Raw genomic sequence first — 25305 nt, 5'->3', positions numbered from 1 at the left:
CCTCAGGTGCTTGTCATCTCAGTATCTAAACACTTATTTTTGTATGGTATCAACTGCTCTGCTGGTTATTTCTGGGGAAAAATTGAAAACGTTTGGAGTAGTTGTTCAGATTTACTGCAGTTAACTACATAATTTGAGAATTTGTTGAGGTTTACAAAATTATAATGGCAGTTAGTGCCCCAAGGACCTTGCTGTCCTGTCCAGGAAGTAAATGCCATTGTTAGCTTACAAACTCTGTCAGGGAAAAGAGACTAGTACAGGCATACTATCAAACAACTTAACGAACTATAATGTTAAGACAAGCTTTCAAAATAGGCATAGGAAATCAATTTTGTAATGTGACGAAGTACACACTATATACTAAATATCTTGCACATAATGTGTTTGCTGATTTTGCTCTGTCCACACCAACCAAGATGCTGTCCTCTGAATTTTTTCATGTGGGACCTCAGATCCATACTTCCCATTTATTCCCTCCTAAGACTGTCATATTGCCACTCCTCCTGATGCTTCTCTCTTTATTTTTTTCCCCAGTCCTCCTGTTCAATTTTTTTCCGAATTGACCTCCTTAGTATTTTTGTTTCTCTCCATATCACCTCTACATTCAAATTCTTCCTTTTCCTGCTATTCTTCTCTTGCCAAAAGTTTCTGTTTTCTAAAAATGTTCAAGAAACTCAAAGATGTAAAGTTTGACTGGACATTATTACTTCACACTTCATTATCAGTTACTCTGAGAGCCTCAATGTAGGAGTCTACCTCCTTGTTTGTACAGAGTCAAGCACTATAAATAAGGTCTAATGTACGTAAAAGTTTACCTCATAGATTGAGGATTTATTTTTTCCTTAAAGGAACAAATTTATCACACCCAAGAGCTAAGACTGTAGTTCAAACCAGGGAAAAAGATTACAAGCAGCTAACACCTTATATTCTTGGGGTTAATGACCTTCTCCTGTAATCCAGCTTTAGTTCATTTCTGTTTGTCAAGTTTCACATGGGCTCACTGCTCTTATTCTTACTGAGCAAAGAAGCAAGGGCCTAATCCTGAGGGAGCTCCATGAAGGGAATGCCACTGGAAGTCATGGGAAGCTGATAAGGTCAGTTTTCCAGACTTAAAGGCTTAGACCATGGATTAAGGGGATGCAGTTAGATCTTTATTCGTCAGTACTGCTGGTGAATTAAACTCTGCTTAAATGAACTAATCATGGTATATGTCTTGTATGTGGCTTGATTACAACTTAGAAAAGAGAGAGTAAAAGAGCCAGGCAGGTAAATTTGGAACTTCCTCTGTTGGAACTAATAACTCCTTGCATAATTTCTGTTCAGCAACAGAAAAACTGAGCATGCGAGTGAATTGCAGTAGATTTGTTTCATCTATTTTTACATTTAAAGGAAGGTACTTCTGTTCCATGGAGGAGTGAGAAAGCAAACTGGAAAGATGGGGAAATGCATGTAGCAGACATTTTTCCCTAAGTACTCTTAAATTATCTATAAGCTGCATAACAGATGTTGTATGCTTCTCCACTGCTAGGGCCTGAGGCAGTTTCTAGAACTATAAGGAAGTTATTTTTGGAAAGAAATTATCAGAGCTTGTGGGTCACTTGCTATTACTGTTAGGCATCTTGTACGTGATAAGACTGGCTCCTGAAAATCATCAAGACCTTTACGTTCTCCAGTGACATTATCCTATATGATTAGGGGAAATTTACGGGAGGTACAGATCTCCCTAGTATATATATAGTCCATTTTAGATGTATATGTGTAGAGATTGGGATTCGGCTCGCCTAACTTCAGATGTCTGAAAGACAGTTGTCTTAACTTTAGACATCTATTTTCCCTCCTTAGTCAGTGGAGAGAAACTGGTACCTCCAGAGAGAAATTAATCCCAGACATGCTTAGTTTGACCTGAGTTGCACTCAAGTGTCGTTTGTGACTGCATTCTGCTCTGTAGTTACCTGAGAGGGAGTTTAAATGACTGGCTTAGGTTTGGACAGCTAACTTTTAGACATTCAAAGTTAGGCAAGAGGAATCCTGCCTTGAGTGCCTAGCGTATGACTTCAAGGAGCTTCACCTTGTATTAGAAAGGTAGTAATAAAATAAAACTTAGCAGCTTTCCTAAAAAGAGATAAAAATGGATGGAGAGATTTAATCTAGCCTCTGATCTTTCGCCAGTAGATGTGTCCTGTTCTGCTAAAACCCTGAAGAAAGAGATCAGACCAGTAAAACATAACTTCCTTTTAGTCTCATTCTTCCTTGTTTGCTTTGCCAAACACTGCTGTCGAGTCGGCAAGACAGTCATTTCTAGATAAAGATTGAAGCGTGACTGTAGCTGTTACTCCATGACACCTTCAATTCGCAAGATGTTTCTTAATATTGAAACAACTTTGTTTACACAGCAGCATCTTTGGTGATGATGGCACAGTGCTAGAATAATTTGCTATAATGCTGAAACAGACTTTCACAAAGCTTATTAAATGATCTTCAACAATCTGCAGAGGCCGGACAAGTTGCCTATTGATAGTACTAATGGACTCTCCCTGCCCCTTTACTGGCATTTCTGTCAGGTTAGATCTCGACTCCTTCATGTGAGAGTAGAGAGTAGAGAATCAAAGTACATCTCATTCTCCTGCTTTCACAAGCAATCGGAGGGATCAGGGGAATGGCATCAGTGCACTGCAGAGCACCTTCCATCTCTTCTTCCCTCCCACTTACCTCTTGCCCCCCCCTACTGCAGAGCACCTTCCATCTCTTCTTCCCCCCCACTTACCTCTTGCCCCCCCCGCAGAGCTCATAAACAGGAGAATACCTACACCAAGCAGTTGTGCTCAGGCATTAGCTGGCCTCAGCATACACATACTTAATGGGTCTAATGCTGGTCCCCTGGAATAACTCTGAGTGGGAGAGACCTGGGTTTTGCTAATGCATACCCTTTGATATTTATATCTTTCCAGATTTTAAGTAAGAAAACAAATTTCGTACTCACAATCAAGTTAGATTTGTAAAAGTTTGGTTTTTAACATAGGAATAAACCAGTAATCTGCAGATGTGAAGTGAACGATTGGAAAACATCTTTTTCATCTTAAACTGTTGTTTCTCAAATAGCAAAATAAAACCTGCCATCCTTTGTGCTTCTGGTAGCATATAGTAGCTCAGCAAGAGTCCAAACAGTACTAGTGTTTATCAGGGTAGAAATTTGTCTCGAGTAGGGATTTTTAATGTTACGTTCACAACAGAAACGCATGGTCAGCTGCTGCTGAAGCGGCATAATAATGTATATCAGCTTACATGGCTTTGTTTATGTGTGGACTCCATGTCCTCTATTTAGGTAAGTACTGTTTGTCTTTAACTGAGCAAGTCAGATCATCAAATGGTCACAGGCCTTGCACAGCCTTTGTATTTCATAAAGGAAGAAGGTTTTTCCTTTAAAACTTTATCAACAAATATGAAATGGGCCAGCAGTAATCCTGCCATATGAGCTTAGGAGGTTAGTAAAGGACACAGGATTTTCTGTGTACAGCTTAATAACAGTACTAACAAAGCAAATACATTGTTTTCTTCATACACAGGTGGAAAAACTCCTAAGAGCAGTTGCTGATGGAGATCTGGAAATGGTGAGTCTTAGCATGGCTGTTGAATATTATTGAATTCCAATTTACCTCATTCAAATTGAGGAAGTTATTTGTAAATAATATGAAGTGAAGAATGCTTTAGGTAATATGTTCCTTCAGCAACAAAACTCATTTTCTACAAAGAATATTCGCTCCACGTCCCCAAATTATTTTACCTACAGTGCCTTAAGGCCCATTATTTTGACATTTCCATGACCTCTTGCACTAAAGAAATTACTTTAAATTGAATAATTCCTTTGTGAAGGCCTGTCATTTAAAAATGTATGCATAGTCACCTCTAGGAGATGCAAAGAACTTGGGAAGAACAACATTCAGGGCAGGCATGTTGAAAAGAAATATTGTGGGAAAGAGCAATTTATTTGCTTGCAGGTGCTCGAGCTGCACTGTCAAATGCTGTTACTAGATGAGGAGCATGGTGCATTGCAGAACTGTAAAAAGGTGTGTATACTGAGGTCACAATATTGGACTGGATATGCAGTCAGCACAAAACAAAAAAAAAGGCAAAACAGATGAGTTTTCAGGTAAACCTGATTTTTGACAGCAAATCCAATAGAAAGTGTTGTTATTTCCAGTTGCTAGTTCCTATGTCACAGAAGCACATCGTATCTTTTCCCATATGTGAGTTGATGCACGTGCTCGAGTGGCAGGGCTGTGCACCAGTTCTGGAAATTGAATGGTGGGATTTACAATTTGCAGTTTTTTGACTTAGGACGCATTCCAGTAATACAGTGTTTTTAAATCCACAAATGCTTTTTGATTCCTAAATTGCCAGGTTCTCTAATGCTTTTAATATTGTCTACTCTTTATTGTGTGTTTACTGCATGCAATAATTGTGCGTAGGTACTATAAATGAAAAATGGGCTCTTAGTTTGTTTGTTGTGACACCTTTTTATTACTATTTCATACAGAGAGGAAATTTAGGTGACACCAGTCGGTACAGAGAAGTCCTCTCAGGGGCATACAACTTTCCTGTAGTTTGGATTTCACTTCAAATAGATAGCTGATGGCTATAATACTACCAGTTTCAGAGTTGATGTTCTGTAATTTGTGATACTTGCCACCTGTCTTGACATATTTTTTAGTTACTATTGTCCTTTATTCCTGCAAATTTGAACAATAAGGTGCTTCCAATGTCATTCTACTGAAAAATTGAAGATGACACAGAAATCTTTAGAAGTTTTGTCTTTCGAAAGATGTAAGGCTGTACATTTCTTAATTGTTTTGTAGTTCACAGGGCAAAATCATGAACCCATGTGAGAATGCAGGGTTTCTCTGCTGGATACATGTTCTGAAAAATTTGTTTAGGTGATATGTACCAGGAGTTACAGATACTAATGAAGCATCACACAGTCATAATAAAATAGATAATCTGCATCACGAAATACACACCATGTTAATCTTGATTCTCTCATGTTTTATTCCAGTTAGATGATGGAAACAAATTAATTTATCAACTGATAGAGGAAGGAACTGTTTAGTTCTTAAATAAAATATTATTATCCTAGTTTACAATGTAACTTTAATCTTAGTAATTATTTCCAGGTCAGCCCTTAAGTCATTTCAAGAAGCAGCAATACATACAATGGTGATATTTATCATCTTCCTCGCAAGTAGTAAACATGAATGTATTACAATTAACTTTTCACAGACTTTGTGAAAATCTAAAGTGCATCATGAAAATATTTAAAGAAAATTAAATGTAGTGCTGTCATTTGCAGGAAAATTAGCATCTAGCACTGCTTAACAGATATCAGCAATGAAAAGCATATAGAAATCTAATCTATGCATTCAGATGACAGAATCGCCTTATTTTTTGTGGCTTTACTTTCCACATTACTCAAGTTCATGTAAAACTGTTCATTATAAAGAGAATTGTCCAATTGGATGGCAAAGGTTACAGCTTGCATATCTATTAAAAACCACGGTTATTTAAAAACTCTTATCTTGTTCTGACAGCCTGAGGTCTGTCCCCATAGGAACAGAAGCAACCGTAGGGTCATTAGTGCTGTTGTAGATTTCCCCTGTGAAAGCCAATTGAGATTTGCAAGAGGAGGCATTAGAAAAAAGTGCTATGAAACTGGAAGATTAAAAAAAAGAAATATTATGCTGTGATTGTTCAGGAAGCCAGAAAACAACCTTTGTCATCATCGTAGCACCTGCGAACTTCAAAAGCAAGTATGCTTTAGATTGGAGATAATGATGTTAATCAATGACAGTTATTTTAATTAGCTGACTCAATGGCAACTAATTCTACATTTTGAAAATAAAATTTAGCCCACTTTGGTAAATTTTCTGTGTCTATAGCGGGAAAGAAATATTTTGGGACAGTATGGAGGGAATATCTGTAAGGAAAGGATTAAACTTTATTCCCAAAATATGTTTCAGAGTTATGCAGGAGCTTTTTTCGGGGAGGTTCTCAAACTGTACTTTTTACGTGTTTAGTGGTTGCTGAATTGGTAGAAAATGATTATAGCTCCATTATTGGTGGAGACTGTTAAGAATTGTCTTAGCCCATGGTATATTGCTTTGAACAAAGCCTTTATATGGCTCTAAGTCAGTAAAGTATGGTGTAGAAGTAGTCGATACTGCTGAACATCAATTTTTGGTCTTTCATTCTTAGTGATTGGATTTGGTGGTCAGGTGCCATGGCTCCCTAGTGATGGATGAACCTTTCAGCTTTCAACAAAGATTCTTGGATTTAAAAAAACAAGCAAATTAAAAAAAACCCTTTTATTATTAGAGTGGGATGACACTAGAACAGACCTGGGAGGTTACAGAACCTCTTCTGTTAAAAGTATTTGAGAAGAGATTGGTCAAACTTCGGTTAATGGTATTAAGGAAGAATTGACTTTGTCTCAGCGTAGAATACTGGATTAGGCACTCTTCTGAAATTCCTTCCACCCAGCTGGTCTTGACTCTTCTAGTGGAATGGATATGTGCAAATCCACCACAAAAAAAGCAAATCTTTTGTATAAAATAAATCTTGTGGAGCAGCTATAAGTCTGGCATACAGGGTACAGTGCCCTTGGAGTGCTCTGCTAAATATTCCAGGAAGTGTGTTACTCTGCAATGTAAAGAAGGTTTTAGATAACAAGTTAACTGGCAGAGGAAGATTATGAACCATTTCCTGAGATGCTTCAGTGTGTCTCTGCTTAAAAGTACATTTAACCTTTTGACCAAAAAACATTTAAACCAAAAAAAGTGGCTATTCCACTGTAATTATAAAGAGGTATGCATGGGAGTAGCATGTTCAGATTTTTGGTGAGACACTGGTATTGGTATGTTGAGATCTGTGTATTTGGATAATGAGAGCTGCAGTATTGAGCTGTGATAGAAGAAGGAGAAAGTGTCAGTTGTGAGAGTCTTGATCAGTCTGCAGGGAAAGGGGGAAGTGAAGTGACAGTAATATTTATTTTAGACATGTACAAATGGGAAAACCCTTCACAAAATGACATGTTTTACAGCTTCATACCCACTATGTAGTCCTGTAACTTGCTGTGTCTGGGAAGTCCCACATGATCTGCAGGAGCTCTGAGAGACCTAGCCTCCACACACGAGTCCCTGATCCTTCCTTTTGTCTTGGTTTTTGAGTGCTGTGATGTGAGCCCTTTTCATGCACCTAGAAAAAGGTGACTGTTACTGTATTGTCCCTTGGATTATGAGACCAATTTAATTCCCGCTTCTGTCTTGAGTTTCTGAAAGACTTGTCTCATTGGGCACAATACAAACTCAGAGTGATACACTAGATAGATGTCAGGCTTAACATTGCCAGATGGTGTAATAATGGAGGCTTAATACAGTCACTGCTAATTCTAAGATGTCTTTAGTTTACAGTGGGTTAATGAATTTCAACGTAAAAATGTATTTCTTAAACAGTTGCTTTTGTTGCATAAAATTTAACGTAGAATTAACATGCAGTGAGCATCACTGTTTGCAAATTGCATGTGAATGCTCTGAGTCCTAAGACTATCTTCATTGAAGGGCCTCTCTCTTCCTCAAAAATAAGTCATTGTACATTGAGGAAAAAGTGAAACTGTCAAGCTCCTGGGAAGCAATAGACGTAAGAAAAGTCAGTGCCCCTGCAAAGTTTTGGATATCAGTTAAATGTCGTCATCCTTGTCACTTCTTATGTTCATTAAAGCAAAAGAAACAAAATTCTCATTGATATGAGCAGGCACAAATCATCTGAGCTAAAAGGATTTGGAGGGTTTGAGAATAGGTGAGCACTGAAGTCTTGATTAGGCAGCAGGAAGTCATTTATAATTTACTTCACTGCTATAATTGGTGAACTTTCTAGCTACTTTGTCAATGATAACATTTGATTTTTTAATTTGGCCTGTGGGCAGCTGATGCCAGGAGGTAGCTGTATAGTCTCCCTGAGATATTGACAAGTGTATGTTTGTGAAATTACTTATCTACATACACAAATTTATTAGAACATGGAACCTTTGGACTCTATAAAGGAGGACTTGCTTTTTATGCCAGGTACGTTATCTCTTGGAGTGGATGGAAGAAGACTTAGAAGATGAGGACGACGCAGTCAGTACATCAAAACCAGAATTCTGCCATCCATTATGCCAGTGCTCAAAATGTGGGCCAGCACAAAAGGTTGGAATATTCATTCTGTAAAAAGAATGATTTATATTCTTGTAATGTAACTTTTAGCTCTAGGGAAGTAGCATTCATATTGCCCAACACCTCTGTATCTCTGTCTAAAAAGCAGTTAAATATATACAGATCTTAACAGAGTTCATCTGATGTCATGAAATTGTTCTCTTTTTAATTGAACTGTAGAAAATTTTGGATACTGAAACAGTGTTCAAAGACTTGCTCCGTATCTAATGGAGTGAAAAATCTTTGCAGTTTGCTTTTAAAAAATGTGGACTGCTGTCATTAAGGTTTGGACAACTTTGAATAAATGGGAAGAATCTCTTTGTAAGCCTCAGTTTCTCCTGGTTCTCTTTTATAGTTTACATTGCTAACTGTCACAGAATATCTACTTACCTGTTAGTAATCAGTTTAGCAAGGAAAACCCGCTAATCCTATAATCAATGTAATGCTGATAAAGTCTTTTTTTAATTGCATGACATCTTTCGTACAAGCTATATCTAAAACCTCTTTGGAGATTAAATATAATTGCAAAGACTTCCTTTCCCCTTATTTATCACAGACTGTAGAGGAGAATCAGGCTTTACAATACACTTTTTTTTTTTTAAATTTAAATAAGGAATGATCCCAGCTTCTTGGAAATAGAAAACCAATTACTTGCCTTTCAGGAAGAAAGTGTATTACTATGTCTGAAGGTATACATAACTGGATAAGTTACTGCAAAATAAACCAAAGTATAAATTTTCAGTGTATCGACTACTTTGAGGTAACGGTATCCATATCACTTAACTGAGAAAATGTGAGTTGGCTTAACTTCTTCTAAATTCCTCACTTCTACCTTATGTTTATTTTGTGCAGGCTAAGAGTATGCTAGTTGTCCTTAAATGCTTCACATTCACACTGTGCTTTGTTCTCTGGTAACAGTGTGTCCATGTACCCTGAGTACAGATCATGTGCTAAAGATGCCAGAGCCTGAGACCATAAAGTTCATTTTATTGATAACAGGGGAAGGAATGGCATTTGCTGTGGAATTTACTTGCCTGCTGAATGAAAAGTAGAAGGAACTTGTTAACTAATCTTAACCACTGTATTAGATAGGCACACATTTAAAAGCACACTGAGGTTTGGCAGAACGGTGTTAGACACCTACGCAGTTTGCTAGAGGAGTAAACCAAGATGTTCCGTACTGCTGTGGAAGCTGTCTTCCAGGTAGTTTCCTTATCTTGACTCCCCATGGGAGTCTGTTCTCTGGGCCAGTGTTACTTCTACATGAATAAAATTAATTTTAGTTTTATCCTTATTACCTCGAGCTTCATGTAGCAGTAAAATAGGTGTGTAGTGTCTGTCTCCAAGAGCATAAATGTCTCTATAAGTGAATGTAACTCATAATATTAACACTTACTCTCCATATGTATGAGCATCCTAACAGCTATATAAAAACTGTAAGTTTTACTTCCGTCTCAACCTGTGCTGCTTTACCATCTTTTTAATATCACGAATACTTTGCCTGGAATTTCTCTGTATGAAGCTATCATGTTGGAAGAAAAGAGAGAAAAATAAAACTCATTGTTCTGTTGAAAAATACTACCAAGCTGTTCTGGTTTACTAACTCTTTTCCTGAAGGTCTCATATTAGGCTCTGTAGCAGAAGTTCTTGTCATGTCCATCTACCTGTTTTGTATATACTTAGCAGGTATTTGGCTGCTTTTTGGTCAACGGAAAGTAGCATGATTAATTCTATAGTTTTGTTGTGTATTTTCCTCAACAGAAGTTTGCAAGGATCTCTGCTAATGGACTGGGAGTAAATGTGTCAAACCAAGATGGTTTTACACCATTGCATATGGCTGCACTGCATGGACACTCTGAGCTTGTCTCTCTCTTGTTGAAACATGGAGCCAGTATCAGTGCCAAGAATGCAAAACGTGCAGTTCCTCTTCATCTAGCCTGCCAGAAAGGTCATTTCCAGGTAACTGAGCCTCTTCATAAATGCAAGCTATTTAACACTTAACCACCAACAAAAAGCTGTTTTGTGAAATTATCAACAAATCATCAACAAGACTAAACCAGTAACTGAAAATTAATTTGGTGATTCTGTTTTTTCTTTCAATGTCTAAAATCTCCAGCCGGAAAGGGGATCTTTCAACTGAAACAGTTTCAGTAGGCACCTTTTCTTTCTAAATGACCTAAAATAATGGTTTAATGAAAGTGCTGCAAATAGCTACTGTCATACATCAAACAGTTTAAAAATACCTTGTGCAGCTGAATCTTCCTATGTATTTTCTCTCTGTCCCTTCTGTTCAAGGAGGTTATGCGTATATCTGTTGATGCAATGGACTCGGTATCTTCAATAGCCACAGTATTAAATATTTACTTTGATTATGAGCCAAGTAGAGCTCTGAGGGTAGCAGAAAACCTCGTCCCTGGCTTGAAGTCAGGGAAGCATAAGCAGTGAAGGAGAAGCATGAGTTAGCGAGGGGAGGATATTAATACAGGAGGGAGAGTAAATGAGACGGGAAGAATAACGATCGTGAAAAAGCAGGTGCAGACAGGCAAATGGGAATATGCAGGAAAGTGGAAAACTAGGGTTTTAAGAATAAGGAGCTGAGGACTGCAAGAGGAAAAAAAAAATTGAGAGAATTGTGAAGATGATGGGGAGACAAAGCACTAGGGAAGCAAGAAGAAAATGAGAATATTACTCAAACTTGTAACAAAATATCAAAAACGAACCAAGAAGGAGTTCTTTATGTCCAAGTGTTCTGATGAGTTTGGAAAGGGGGAAAGGATGCTGTTGCTGTGGTGGTTCGTTTTTGATGTTTTGTTAAGTTATTGATTATGTATGTGTTTCAAATACCTTGAGTTTAGTTTTCTGGCCTTTTTTTTTCCAGTTGCTTAAGTTTTTTTTTTTTTAAAAGTGTGTGGTAAAATATGAAAATTAGTATGATAGGGGAGATACTTGTGGTTATCATCTGTTTGGCAAAGATGAGACTTGCTCCATCCTTTCACTGCATGATTATGGTTTGTTGGTATCTTAACTTAAAGAGCTGTTACTTTTTTCAATAGGTGGTAAAGTGTCTGATGGATTACAATGCTAAACAAAATAAAAAATACATATATGGAAATACTCCTTTAATTTATGCATGCTTGAATGGTCAGTATGAGACTACAGCCTTGTTGTTACAGGTAAGATCACTGAAAACAGGATGTTCGGAATAGTATTTCTTACGTGATACCTGTGCTTATCCAGTGCTCAGGATCAGTATTTTTAGTTGTGTATTGCTCTGTCAAAATTACTTGGGGGGGGGAAGAGTATTTGTTATCTCATTCCTTTCAATCCCTTCCTTTCATGTTTTTTTATTAAATAAATATTACTTAACTGTTGTACAGCTAGCTGTTTTTATGGAACTTTTTTGGGGCAGGTGTTAGGTTTTCTTGCTTATGATTCTACCGCATAGGGGTTTTTGCCTTTTTGTGATTTTTTTTTTTTAAATATCTCTTAAACTTGGAATATGTAGTAGATACATGCAAAAATGAAATGAGTTGATCCATGATATTGTGGCTATGAGAGAGGAGGAAATAATATGATCAGGTGGCTTATTGTTGAACCGGTGATTGATAGCATATGGTTTCTGCATTTGTATGCAGCTACAAGGCTTCTGTTGTGTTGTTCTCATTCACACATTGAAAATAAAAGGAGAGAAAAACAGAATAGTAATGTGCTGTTTCCATTTCATGCTACTCTGTCTTTATAACTTCAATTTTGTCTTGCTGTCCAGCATGGAGCTTCTGTTAACCTTTCTAATGCCAAAGGAAATACAGCACTGCACGAGGCCGTGATAGGAAAGAATGAAGCCCTGGTAGACTTGCTACTTCAGAACGGTGCAATGACGCACATAAGGAACGAAAGGAACTGTACCCCGGCAGACTGTGCTGAGCCGGTGAGTGCAAAAAGCTCATTTCTAAGGTTAGATTTTCCTAAAGTTCCATATGCATAATGTAGGAAAGAAAGCAAATATAACTATTTGTCACAACAATATTTGCCAAGACTTCCGTATTTAACAATTATGCGTGATATAAAGACTAAGATGCCTGTTTATTGTATAACGTACAATATGATACCTGTGGTATGTGAAACTTGTTGTGTTTCCCAAATAAGTTATCCTAGACAAAAAGGATGAGTCTAGAAGGAGTGAAAGCACATATGTGAATGAAAATGACATTAAAATCTATGCTAGTAATGGCAGAGAAAGCCCAAGAAATGTTGAATATAGGTAAATGAACAACTTTCACTAATCAGTTACACTGCTAGCAATCTTCCTTGTTCCACCCAGCATCTTTTGCCTTTCATGCCTTATGATACCTTTTATCTTGTCATCGATAACTCTGACCTTCCCCTTTATTAATAGCAATAACATAATATGAAATATTAAATTACAAAGAATTATTTCACTCTTTAAATGATTTGATGCATGGTCCTTATCTTTATGTGCTTAAATAGCCTCTGAGATGTAGCATAATGACCACAAAATTCTGTACTGAATCAATTTTAGTATGTGTATTACCATTTAAACTGAAATTAGCTTAACCATAAATAATACAGTTTAATAGGTGAAGACTACAAAATCATCACTCTGGTACAGTACAACTTGTGGAACACTGATTTTTGTCCCTACTCAAAATGAGACAATTTGAAGTTTGTGTTTATAATGAGGTATTTTTGTGTGCATTACATTCATTTTCACAGCAATTAATTAACACACTCTGCATAGACTAGAATCCTAAATTGTACTGATGTTTTTCTTTTTCTTTAATAATGATGAAAATGGAAACTTTTAAAATTAAGAATTCAAATATCATTAAGTTGCTGGAAACAGCACCAAGCTATGTACCTACATCAGCAGAGAAAGAAAAGGAGTGTGAGCAGCATGCTACTATCAAGATAAGAAAAAAAGGTACATGTCATATTTCCACTGGTATGAATAAAAAGGGATTTAGGAATTCATGTGCAACTACATCAAATATTTTATATAATTGATTTACATATAATTAAAACCCAGACAACTGTTTTGCATATTTATTACAGGTAACACCTAAAATATTATAACTAAGTGCAGCAGACCTTGTATTACATTCATGACCGCTGCAAACTCAGTTTTCACTTTTTCGGTGCGTGGGGGGGAATCTTACATACAAAACCATTTAAAGTTAAAAACCATGCCATACTTGAGATTATATAATTAACCATGTAATAATTGTCCATTTCAGTGCAAAGTAAAACATTGATTTAAATCACCTCTAGCTGTCATTTACATTGCCCTAAAAGAGGTTAGGGAGCGACCCTTCCGTTAGTTACTGTCTCTTGTATTACGTGACAGAAATAAGAGCTACAAAGGTAACCGTCTAAACCATTAAGCACGATTTGCAGAAGAATGTCTTTCAGTAAGTGGCAGCATGTAGTACAGTCTAAGCAAATATGTTGAGACACATGGTACAGTTTGACAATACAGCTGAGCTGATATAATGGCTTATTGCCACTTAAAAGAGATGATGTTACTCACCGTCCATCCTCACCTCTTCCCTCTCGCCCTCAGCTTCTGGTCTTGCTTATTCACTACTTTCCTTATGCTGGCTCAGAAGTTTTTCAGGTTGATTTTCAAGCTGATCCAATTCACTAACCTGGGTCAAGGGGCATAACAAGTTCTGTGGTGAGCTAGACAACTCAGCGTAGTAAAGGACCTGCTGCCACCGGAACTGTGAAAGAAGACAGTGAGGCTGCACAAGCAGGAATTAGGGAAGACGAGCAGGAGTGCCCATTTCAGCATCCATGAGTTTTAGTTAGGCTTTTCAAAATAACTCTTGCCTGCTGCCCTGAGAAAGATTGTGAATGTTCCGTTAATACAAAACCAAAAATTAATCATAGTATGCTGATGCCAAGATTGAGTCCTTTCCAATACTAGGAGAATAGTTCTAAAAGAACAATGGAAGACATGAATAGGTAATTAATGAAGAGGTGGTATAGCATCTGTGTGTTAATTAATTCAGGTTTGTAAAAATTGGAATTAAGGGCCTCAAAGCCCAGTATTACGTGGTCTCTTCAGAAGCTCGGCCAGTCATGCTAATCTGACGAAGAATGCTTACTCCTGTGACTTAAAATGCTTTAAAATTTCCAAAGATAAATTGTGACTCTGATTCAAATTATTACTATTACAGTTTTACTGTAAAATTTTAAATCTAATGTCAGTAGATACCACTTCTAATTCAGAACTGTGTTTTTTTAATTCTTAAGTGTGACTCAGTTGTAATTTTAGCTGCCTGTTGTTTTAAACCCCTAGTGAATTCTAAGCCATGTGAGAAAGCTGATGATCCCATAAGCAGACAACTTCAACTGGTCCAATCAATTAACAGATTTAACAAGTAAGCATAGAAGCTTCCTCAGAAGTACTTTTATTGTTTCCCATAAGCAAACGAAATACAACTGTTAATAAAGCCCAAAAGTGGGTCAAGCATTGTTACATATCACATATGACTAATTCGACAGTAGATGCTAATCCTCCGAGGCATGCACATTCATATCACCAGAGAGTTGTTCTAGGTATGGCGTACTCATTGGTGGTGAACAGCAGTGACGTGCTGTGCAGCGGGAGGGAAAAGCTGGCTGGCGAAGGAGTACTTGCAAACGTATTTAAAATTGTTTTTGCACTAATACTTGGTGTACCATAAATTAAGAATTTCAGAGCCAGACTGCTTTAAAAATACTATCTTAGTGCTTCACTCAGTGGTTGGGTTTTGCCTATGACCTTTTTAAACGTCAATGTATATTCTGTGATAAAATACAGGAAATACTAGTAGGCTGTCATTTTGAGGGCAGATAGCAGCCTTTCTGCGTTGAGATAGTGCCACCTTGTGGATTTGCTGTGATTGGACTTTTGTGGAAAGACTTGCACAGTTAAATTTAATTTCTTAATTTTTTAGAGCAAAACATTTACGGAGAACAATAACAAGAGATAAAAGCGTCCCTAATTTTGACTACCAGTTATTACATCAGGTAAGTGGAAATACTTGCTTGAATTATTTGTATGATTACATCAGGTAAGTGGAAATACTTGCTTGTATTATTTGTATGATACAGCAAATCTGTTTGTTTTGTCTGCTATTAATATAGATACATATAACAGGAAAGGTTTTTTTTGCTAGTGGTGGTCGGTGAATCCTGAAAATTCTGACCTGTTTGCTAAATTGTTAATGTTTCGTCGTTGTTCAAACATCAACGGTGCTTCTATAACACCTTTTAAACATCTTATTTTTACTTTTAAACCTCTTAAGCCTCTTATTGCAGGCTTCATCTCTGTGTTGTTTTCTGCATCATGTCTAGCAAAATCTAGGTTATACCGAGGCTTGAAAAAACTCCTACAGCTTATCAGAGCTGTAGCCAAGCAGAGGTGCCATTTACAAGAGAGAAATTTTTCAGTAGATTAAAATTGGGGGTTGCGTGATAGGTCTGCTTGTAGGAGGAGGTTGTTTGCAAGAGTGGTAGCAAACTGCATGTTGCGTTGTCAGCTGTGACACAAATGTATGTAATTGATTCATCTATGGTTGGGGGTACCATGGCACCCTACGCCAATCTGACTGTTGGCTGCTGCTCTCCACCCAGAGCATGTGCTCCCTCTTCCTCCTTTACAGTGGCTCTGACTCTCATTGGACCGTCTGCTGAGCCATTTCAGCATACTAAATCAAGAGAAAAACTAACCTATTCAAAAGAAAACAGTTTTCTACCAGGTCAGTTCAGTAGCTGCCCATTATTAGATTGACATAGCCTTGGAAATGCAGGCTCTGCTGCTCATCTCCATCTAGAAAATGGAATACTGTTCTATTTCATAGAGCCCTTATGAGATTTAACATTTGCAAAGAGCCTTGAGAATGCTAAATTAATGCTATAAGACTGTAATATTTTAAATTCTTTCTAGTATTAATGATAATATTCCACTATTTAATTAAACGTGGGATTTAGATTTTGTAAGTGTGGATCGCTGAAGGTAGTTATGTCATGCAAGTATGGCAGGTGTCAAAAAACTAACATGTGACCACAATATATAGCGCTTTAACCATGTGTGACTGTCATGGCTTTGTGAATTGACAGGTCATACAGCTCTAAATTGTTAGTGGGTTTAAACATGTACAATTTCCATCTGAAACATTTTCAAGATTGTTGCCATTATTTCAGTAAAAGAGTATCATAATTAACGTCTGCCTTTAGTTCTTATCTTAGAAAATCTGTCATTAGCGTGCTTGGATTCTCTTTTTTCTCTTGGTTATTTTAACATTTGCAGAGTGGCCAGTAATCAAGGAGAGCCACCCACTCTGAAAAGGAAAAATCAGGAGCAGATACGGAAATGGAAGATAAGAATAGTTGGAATGACCAAACTGAAGTCTTTAAGGGGGGGTGGGGAGGGTGGGCATCTCTTCCCTGACAGATAAGGTCTGGAAGCAGGGAGTTTTTGCCTTTGCCTTCAGCAGTGCCTGGCTGAGCCTCTCTTTATTACTACTTACGTGTTTCTTAATGGTAAAAGAAATGGCTGTTAATTTCAAGTACCTTGAGACTTGCATTACAAAAGGTGTTTAGAAGAGTTAGGATGATACTGGGATAGCACAGTGAAAGTAAGTTTTGGAATGCCTTCGTTATCTTTTCAGTTCTGGTACTGATGTATGTGTAGTCTGGGGCAGGTTGGCCTCTTCTTGTTTTCGTGTATGTAGACCAAATATAATTACTGTCCTACAAAATATGATATTTTTAATCCTTGGCTGTGTTCTCAGTATAAAGAATACCATGAAATTAATGTGATAATTATATTCAAGAAACACTATTCATTTTACTTCTTTGTAATGAAGAAAGTAGACAACGCTTTTAACATCATTTTTCTATCCTCACAGTTAGCTATTAAAAGCTTTGATAAAACCAAGTTAAAATCTGTTGAAACGCTGGACCAGAGCAAAGTTAAGATTATTGATACAGGATGCAGTGGTGAGTTTGTGAAACACGATGACGTGATGGAAGCTCCTCACAGGAGTAAATTAATGCACCGAAGACACACTGTTAATGTGCCGCTTTCAGCAGAGAATGTCAGTGATGATAGTTTATCCAGCCCTAGAAATCCAAGTACTTCACAATCAAGAGACTGCTGTGATGACTTGCTTTCAGAACATTGACAAGGAAGTGCAAATTTGATGTCAAAAGCTGAGGAACTAGGTGGTGTTAATTTCGGTAACCCTTCACTGTATATCAAAGAATGCAGTGACGCTTGCAAGCCTGCCTTCAGAACAGAATACAAGGATGACTCTTCAGCAGAAACAGAACATTCCTAGCACTTTTGAAGATTGAATCCTCTGTTTATGTTGGAGGTAACTACACAGCCAGATCGTTACCGATCTCAGCAAACAGGGACGTACCGAGATGTAGACAGCAAAATTACTTTCCTATTCTACTTAGCACTTATTAAAAAATTATATGTAACAGTAAACCAAACCTCTGGGTATAAAATGCATATATATATTTATATATATAAAAATATATTGGTATTTATTGCCAGAGGTAATTGAAATGTCTCTATTTTTATTGTAATGTAACAAACCATTATATTTCTGTATATTTCAGTAGCTGGGAAAACAATAGTCCGTAACATCTGCGATGCCACATGAGAAATTTATACGTGCTATTAATGTGAAGGGATGTAATCCTCGCTCCTTTCTTTGCAATGCTCCCTTGTATTGGATCTGCAAGATCAAATTCTTACACAGGGGCCAAGATACTGGGAAAAAGTAGAGAGCCCTTGACAAAGCTAACCTTTGGACTTACTGTTCACAGCATAATCAAAAAAAACATGCAGAAGCAAGCATGTGTAAGGACACACAAAATTGTTTTAAGTTGGTTTGTTCCCTCCCCCCCCCCCCCCTTCCTTAAAGCGAGTCATGCAAAAATGCACAAATATTCATGATTCTGAACCTGGGAAACATCTGCAAACAAAACTGCTGCTTAGGAGCCTGCTCCGGACTGCTCTTTAAAAAGATGAAATTCCAATTATGAAAGATACTTCTCCCATCAATAAGCATTTGTTGGAATAGGCCAAATATTACCCCATTCCTAGAGGTGATCACTGAAGAATTGAAAGCTCGCAAGTAACTATGAGATGGCTGCTTAGATTTGGACTGAATTTTCTACTGTTTCGGTTATGGTAGGACAATGTGTAAATAGCACAAGCCAGGTTTCTAAGTGCAGTATTTTTTATTCTTGGCTTATCACATCCAGCTTGCATTTTATTTCATAAACTTATTTGTATGAATAATTCTATTTCTTTTAACTGTGGTATTAGTAAACTGCCTGGCAAAGTACAAAGCTGGAAGACATACTGGTGATTTTTTTCAAATACCTTTTTAATCTAAGAGGTAAAATGTGCAATAAGTGCACATACGGACATTTGGAGATGAGGGTCATGTGTTTATTTTTCTAATAATTTATGAGTCATTTGATTTTCTAATGTGCCTTGGATTTGTGCCAAATGATGGAAAGAAAAAACTAGTAAAATAACTCTTGAAAACGCTGTTTTCTTTGAGTCCGTTTCTCAAAGCATTGAGTCTTTTACACAGATTTCCTTGCTTTTGTTTTTGTAGGCATTTGAAGACTTCACCTTGTGTCTATGTGTAAATTGAGGGATCTGTTGGAATTACTCTCAAGTTCAGTATGGTCTTCTTCCCTCCTACATTCATGGATTACTATTATTAGGTTGTGTGCTTTTGGATGTAAGGCATAGAGGTGTACAACATAGAATTGTTAGTGAAACTGAATGTTTTCACCTAAGTTCCTTCTCTAGCTCTACATTCCCATTAAAAACAAACAAACAAAAAAAGGATGGATGTTCAGCTATTACAAGCCAAAAGACCAAGAGGCAAGAGATATGAACTTTTTTTTTTCTTCTTGTGACACTATAAAGATGACCTAGAGTAAGTCACTTACCCTTACCTGTAGCAAAAACAACCTAGATACTACTTAGGAAGTTTAAGATACAAGTAAACTTTCATAGATCTGATTTCCAAACTACATACTGAGAATTTTGCTTGTGTTTTAATTATACTATGCATTTAACTAAATGATTCTTCTCTTAAGACTTCTTGACAATACGGATGAGAAAAATCAGTTTATTAGCTTTTTAATACCGGTGATACTATGCTACAGAGTATTAAGTACAGAATATACTGCTGTAACTCCCGAACATGAGTTAGCACAGTGACACTAAGTTCAGTATCAAGTTGTCTTTCTTGATCCTTAATAATAAACATAGTGTGGTTGAATAGCTTTGGAAACAGGTTTTAAGATTATTAAACAACTTTGAAAAGGGTTAGAGATAATTATCAGAGGATGTGAAATCTGCATTTAGTTACTTGCTTTTTTCCTATCAAAGCCAGATTTTGAATACAACAGGTTATGGAAAACAACTTGTTCAATACGGTTGTATTTTAAGCATAAAGTATTTTGTTGTATTCTATGCAAGTGATGAAATGGCTGCAACACTCCCAAGTTTCAGCCTTGGTATGAATGGTTATATAATTATTGGTTAATTTTACTCTTAAAATTTAAGAATTGGCCAAGTGATAAAGTAGAGCTTGCCTTTGAAAAACCACCCCCCAATGAAATACAAAATTTGCAAGAAAAAAAATGTAGTAGCTTACTAAGGCAGTTTAATGCAGACTTGGTGCCTATTGCCTACTTTATTTTTTAAAAAAATCTGTATTTTAAGACATCTACCAGGAGACTATTTTTTTTATTTAGAGTTTAAAGAAAAAGTACAAATTTATTAGAATTAACCTGAGTTTCCAATTCTATTACAGTATCAGAACAGTTGTCCTTGTGAACCTGAGGCTACTTAAGTGAACGAGCCATACTTCAGTTTTATTCAGTGTTCAGTCTAGGATAAAGCTTATTTCCAGGCATTTTGGATATATGGCGTATGTTTGAAAAAAAGCACTTAAATGCCAAACGGTTCCACTATAATCTAAATGATGGAAAGATAATGACAAACAAATTATTTAGGTAAATGAAATAGTTTGCAAGTTTCCTTTGACATGCTTAACCAAGCTTGTAATTAAAAAATACTTTAATATTCAAAGATACGATGATCAAAGGCTAAACTGGAATAGGAGTTGAAGGGAGTACCCCTGGAAGCTTCCCCTAGCAATCTGTAGTGCAAACAGACCGAAGTCCACTTCATGACACGATTTCTCTGCAAAGCTTGTTACTGTACAGTCCAGCTTAATCTCCAAAAGGTTGTAAGTTAAAATAAATCCAAAGCTTTACTTCATTTTGACAACTGAGATTCTGGAACAGCTGTTTTAGAAGAACAGCAAGGCAATAAAGCTTATGTTGTTACAAGTAGAATTTGATAAACTTAGGAATGGGAATGTGAAGCATGGATGCTTAGGATGTATGTGTAGCCCTACCGGGAAAACTTTTTAAATCATCTATCACCACACCTTGGCTTGAAACTCTTCACACGGGTAAAGGGTCAGTAGTCTAAAGAAATAGCATACACCCACGATACTACTGGTTAAGGAATCCTATTACAAACATAGACAAGCAAAATGCCCAGTTTAGTCCAAATGAAACAAAAATAACAACTGTTTAAATACTTCTTAACCACATTCACACAAGATGAAAAACACCTACTACTGCTCGCTTTAAACAATTTTATTCTGTTCCAAAAACCACTGCAGTTGGGATCATACATGTTCCTGTTAAATTAAGTCAGAAAAGGGTTTTGTGCTGGTAGTGTTCATCAGCACATTACAGTATTTATCCTACATATTTCCATAACCATATTTTTGAATGAACATATAGCACAAGTTCAGTTTTACTTTATGCATGCAGGAGTTGTAGGAAGTTTAGGAAAATGGTCTTTTTTTCAAGGTAAGAAACACCCCAGCCATTTGATAAAAATGGAGGTAGTTTTAAGAATACACGATGCCAAGTGTCTGAACAGTGCTGTATTACACAGATAACTTGCTGTTTTTGAGATAGCTTGATGATTTCATAGGGGAACAGTTCAATTGTATGCTGGTTACAATTTCTTTACACAGACTGCCTGATATGAAGTCTTCTGATCCAAACACTACTTTGATACCTTCTCTTTATTTTATAAATTTCCAGTAAGGACTTGAGAGCCAGTGAGCTGCTGGATAGGCTTCCTCAGGGGCTCAGGAAATCTCATTTCTAACACTTCTGTGATTTAGAGCCTGGAGGTAAGTCTTTAAAGTCCTAGAGGGAGGGGCTGTTCCCAGCTTTACGCTTAGCTCCTCCTCATGTTATGGTATCTCCAATAGCAGCAAGTTAAGTGTGTGCAGTTGGTGAAAGCATAGCTTACACACTGAGTAAGGGGCAACAAAATGTTCATGCTAACGAAGCAGTGGGGAACCCCACACTGCTCAGGACTCTTATACTACAAAAATTTAAGTTACAAAATCCCCTCCTCAGATTTATTTTACAAGACAAGTTCATTTGTTGGCCTTTTTATATATATAAAAAAAAAAAAGCAGCGTAAACATTTTCAGATCTTGCCTTCTGCCTGATAACAGTATCTTGCCTTTTTCCAGGCCTTTTGTTTGGCAGACAGTCTTACAGTAGTACTAATAATCATCCTCTTCATCAGAATCCAATACTTTCCTTCTGTTGAACTAAAATGAAATATATGAAGTGAAAATAGCAGGGTCACAGTAAATCCAACACAGAGCAAGCCTTTCAAACGCAACGCATTTGATAATGAATACATTACCTGGGAGCAGAACATTCAGCCCATCACAACCCACCCCCCCCAAGTCCCCGCCTGGCATAATGGCACAGGACAGACACGGGGTAGTGCGTCTCACAACAGGACACTGATATCCCAGTGCTAATATCTGCAAATTATACTATTGATAAGGACTGCCATGATTTAATCCCAGTACTTATCCGTGCAGGTAAGAGAGGTGGTAAATACAAAGTTAAGTTCTATCCTGAACTGAAATGGTCCAATACATGCAATTTTCTGCTCTATTTTATAACAAATTAAAATTACATTTAGGAAATGAAGCTTACCTTTACTGTTGTTTTCTTTTCTGTTTGCTGACTCACTTTTTCAAGTATTTCTATCAAACCTTGTTCCGATACCTAGGAAAGCAAAAGAAAAGCCATATAAACACATTCTGAGAGATGCTTAGTATCAAACAACTGAACCACACTTTCCCTTCTTATAAAAGGTGTTTGATGAAATTACATAATAGTATTCAGAAGCTCTCAATTGCCTTTTTCAGTTATTTAATTTACAGATACTAAAAACTTCCAATTTTTTTAGAGTGAATTAGGTTTGAAAATGAATATATGCGAGCGAATTAGAAAAACATAACTCACCTTTCCAGCTAGCTGTCCAAATCTTGCCATCTGTATAAGATAATTTTCTACTGCTTTTGCTTTGTCTGGTTTCACAAGTGCTAAATTGCTTACTGCAACAAAAACAGGCTCTGTTCATTTTGCTTTAAAACATACTCAAACACCTTCACTAGTAACTAAAAAGTGACAAATGTCCCTATGAAACAGTTGTCTTCATGCCAGGGTCATGAAATAAATTGAGAAAGGCATTTTCATTTATACAAAATAAAGATACAAGATAGTTATATTTCTTACTTTTAAATACTTGTTCCTAATTACATTGGCTAATTTTGACTCTCACTACAATTCCTACTATTAATGAAAAAAAATTTTTGATTAACATCATTCAGATGTCAGTTTAGCCCTCCCCTCCAATCACTGATATCACCAACTGAAAAGCTGTAATAATTTTATCTTCCCATCAACAACAGTATTTTTCTAGTCTGGCTGCCATACAAGCACATACATGCTTGATTTGAGCAGCACTGGAGTACACTAGATGAGAATTTTTTACTAGAAAGTTACTTTGATACTTACATCTTGCACGAGCTGCTTGATCAAGAACTTGAGCTAAAATAGTATTTCTTATCTCTGCTTCCCTATAGTGAAAAATGAACCACGCATTAGAAGTGCGATTTCAAATACCTAAAATAATACGCACAAAACAGCACACTACAGACTTTTCGATTCATGTGACTTCTTGAGGTCCCTTCAAACCTTACACTTAACATGATTTCTTTTATAGCATTTTGTCATGAGTAGCTCTATGTACGTTGACAAAGTTACATAGCTGACGACATCTTCCAAGAAATCAACACGGAGTTTACTACTTACACCTTATTACTGTTTATTATTACATCTTAAAGACAAAAGCCATGCTACCCGCTTTAAAGATTCTGCATTCAGTTCCATGTGGAATTTCACCAAAGGCAGTGTATGGTAAAGCACACGTAAGGAATAGTCCGTGCAATTGCAAGATGGAACCAAACCTCATTATTTATTTAGAATTTTTCAGTAAGTCTTCAAATACTTAAAATATTTGATGAAGTATTTGCAAAACTGGCATTTTAGTTTATGCATTTCAGTTAATACAAACTTTGTATGCAAAGTCTAGCTCTTTGAACACATTTTCAATTTTCTACTTAGTGCAAATACTAAACACTGTTTCTGCACTAAGCTCTGACATGAAATAGTTTTGTTTCATATTTTTAACTGCAAAAGATGTCCCAGAAAAATGAAATCAACTGGGAAAGCATGTTCCCATTGCACTAGCAGAGCCAAACCCAAACTCGTCACTCAGACAAAACTCCAGTTTGGGAAGAGTTCTGCCAGCCTTCAAGATTTTCTTATGACCAACTCTCACCAATCCTGAAAAGCCAAGGATTCCGAGTTCCAGAAGCAGATGACAATGGGGATGATGATGCTTCCCCAAAACATCCTATTATATCACTAAGGGTCATAAGGTTATTGCACTCAGCCGAGTCCCAAAGTAAAAATGAGCTGTTTTCTTCCACGCCTCCCAGCCCCGTCAGACTGCCGGACAGCTCTGTTGTAGATCATCCAATATAGTCGTGGCCTGCGAGCCACGCTTGGGTCAATGAGATTTTAGCTATCCTTGGATTAAATCTTCGACATTTCAGCTTCTTTGTTGGTGTTTTTTCCAACAACAAAAAAAATTCAGGTGAGTATTCCAAAGAAATTAAATACTCAAAAAAGAAGTAAAAGGTTCAAAATAATTAGATTTAAGACCAAAAGTCAATAGTTCTCATTTATACCTCTGTTTTGCTTCCTGTTGCGATGGATCACCAGAAGGATCCTAAAGAATGAGATCAGAATAAATACGATCATCCAAAAACATTCCACACGGCACAGTAAGTTTAAATATTCCAGCAGAATCAATGTAAGCTAAACCTGCCTGCTAAACCCGCCTGCTAAACCCGCCTGACCAGGGATGAGATCCTGAAAGTAAGAATCTGCTGCCCTAGCAAATAAATATGCCATACTATGCTTTCCTCACAAAGCAGTAAAGCAAACTAGTGTGATGACTAGCGCTACTGGATCTATCCACAGATTGTTGTAGGTTTGGACATGAAAAAGCCTTCCCATTAGGTGTAAGATAATAAACTTTCCCAAAGTCCAGAAAACACACAAAAGCATTTTAAACCCATTAAAGTAAGCTAAGGACAAATGAAATTCAATGTAACACTTTGTATTTATCAATACAGAAGAAACCACAATCCTAGCATGGTTATTTTGGGACTAATACAGGCAGCCGAGATGACTATTCAGAAGCAAATAACAAAAAAAGAGGAAAAAAATGAACTTTATGTTGAATCTGCACCTCAAATTTTACAGGTAACATTACATAGTATGAAAGCAGAACAGGAAACCACAGGGAGAGGAAACGAGGCTGAGCATAGGCATGGAAGACCCCTTCCCAGAGTGATACACTTCAGCTCTGAAAACAGATGACTGAAACGACTGATGATGGGAATCCATCAAATTGTGAGTAGCACGGAAAAAGGTCAGGGGAGGGAAAGGTTGTGCTGAACCTTCCAAGGCAGCAGCCAGGGCACCCAAGGCAGGTAGCAGGAGGCAGGCCCAAAGCGCCCTGAAGGCGACGACTGCT

At 37.0% G+C, this 25305-nt stretch overlaps 2 protein-coding genes across 2 annotated transcripts in view; one reads left to right on the top strand and one right to left on the bottom strand.

The window, feature by feature from the left end:
• The window catches only part of ANKRD27 (ankyrin repeat domain 27), a 45202-nt gene extending 27456 nt beyond the window's left edge, over positions 1-17746 (top strand). The window contains exons 21-29 of the mRNA XM_009281057.2: positions 3564-3608; positions 8112-8234; positions 10002-10199; positions 11294-11413; positions 12007-12168; positions 13074-13182; positions 14563-14644; positions 15203-15275; positions 17159-17746. Coding sequence (XP_009279332.2) covers positions 3564-3608; positions 8112-8234; positions 10002-10199; positions 11294-11413; positions 12007-12168; positions 13074-13182; positions 14563-14644; positions 15203-15275; positions 17159-17434 — 1188 coding nt within the window. The 3' untranslated portion in view covers positions 17435-17746. The remainder of the gene's footprint in view (positions 1-3563; positions 3609-8111; positions 8235-10001; positions 10200-11293; positions 11414-12006; positions 12169-13073; positions 13183-14562; positions 14645-15202; positions 15276-17158) is intronic.
• Positions 17747-20948: 3202 nt separating this feature from the next.
• Positions 20949-25305, bottom strand: part of PDCD5 (programmed cell death 5) — a 9366-nt gene continuing 5009 nt past the window's right edge. Inside the window, exons 2-6 of the mRNA XM_019472528.1 lie at positions 24452-24492; positions 23214-23275; positions 22659-22750; positions 22347-22418; positions 20949-21946 (exon numbers count right to left, since the gene is read on the bottom strand). Coding sequence (XP_019328073.1) covers positions 21899-21946; positions 22347-22418; positions 22659-22750; positions 23214-23275; positions 24452-24492 — 315 coding nt within the window. The 3' untranslated portion in view covers positions 20949-21898. The remainder of the gene's footprint in view (positions 21947-22346; positions 22419-22658; positions 22751-23213; positions 23276-24451; positions 24493-25305) is intronic.

Source organism: Aptenodytes forsteri, unplaced genomic scaffold (assembly GCF_000699145.1).
Source record: "Aptenodytes forsteri isolate BGI_AS27 unplaced genomic scaffold, ASM69914v1 Scaffold356, whole genome shotgun sequence".
Classification (NCBI taxonomy): Eukaryota; Metazoa; Chordata; class Aves; order Sphenisciformes; family Spheniscidae; genus Aptenodytes; species Aptenodytes forsteri.
The sequence above is the reverse complement of the archived record's forward strand: the minus strand, read 5'-3'. Positions and strand labels throughout refer to the sequence as shown.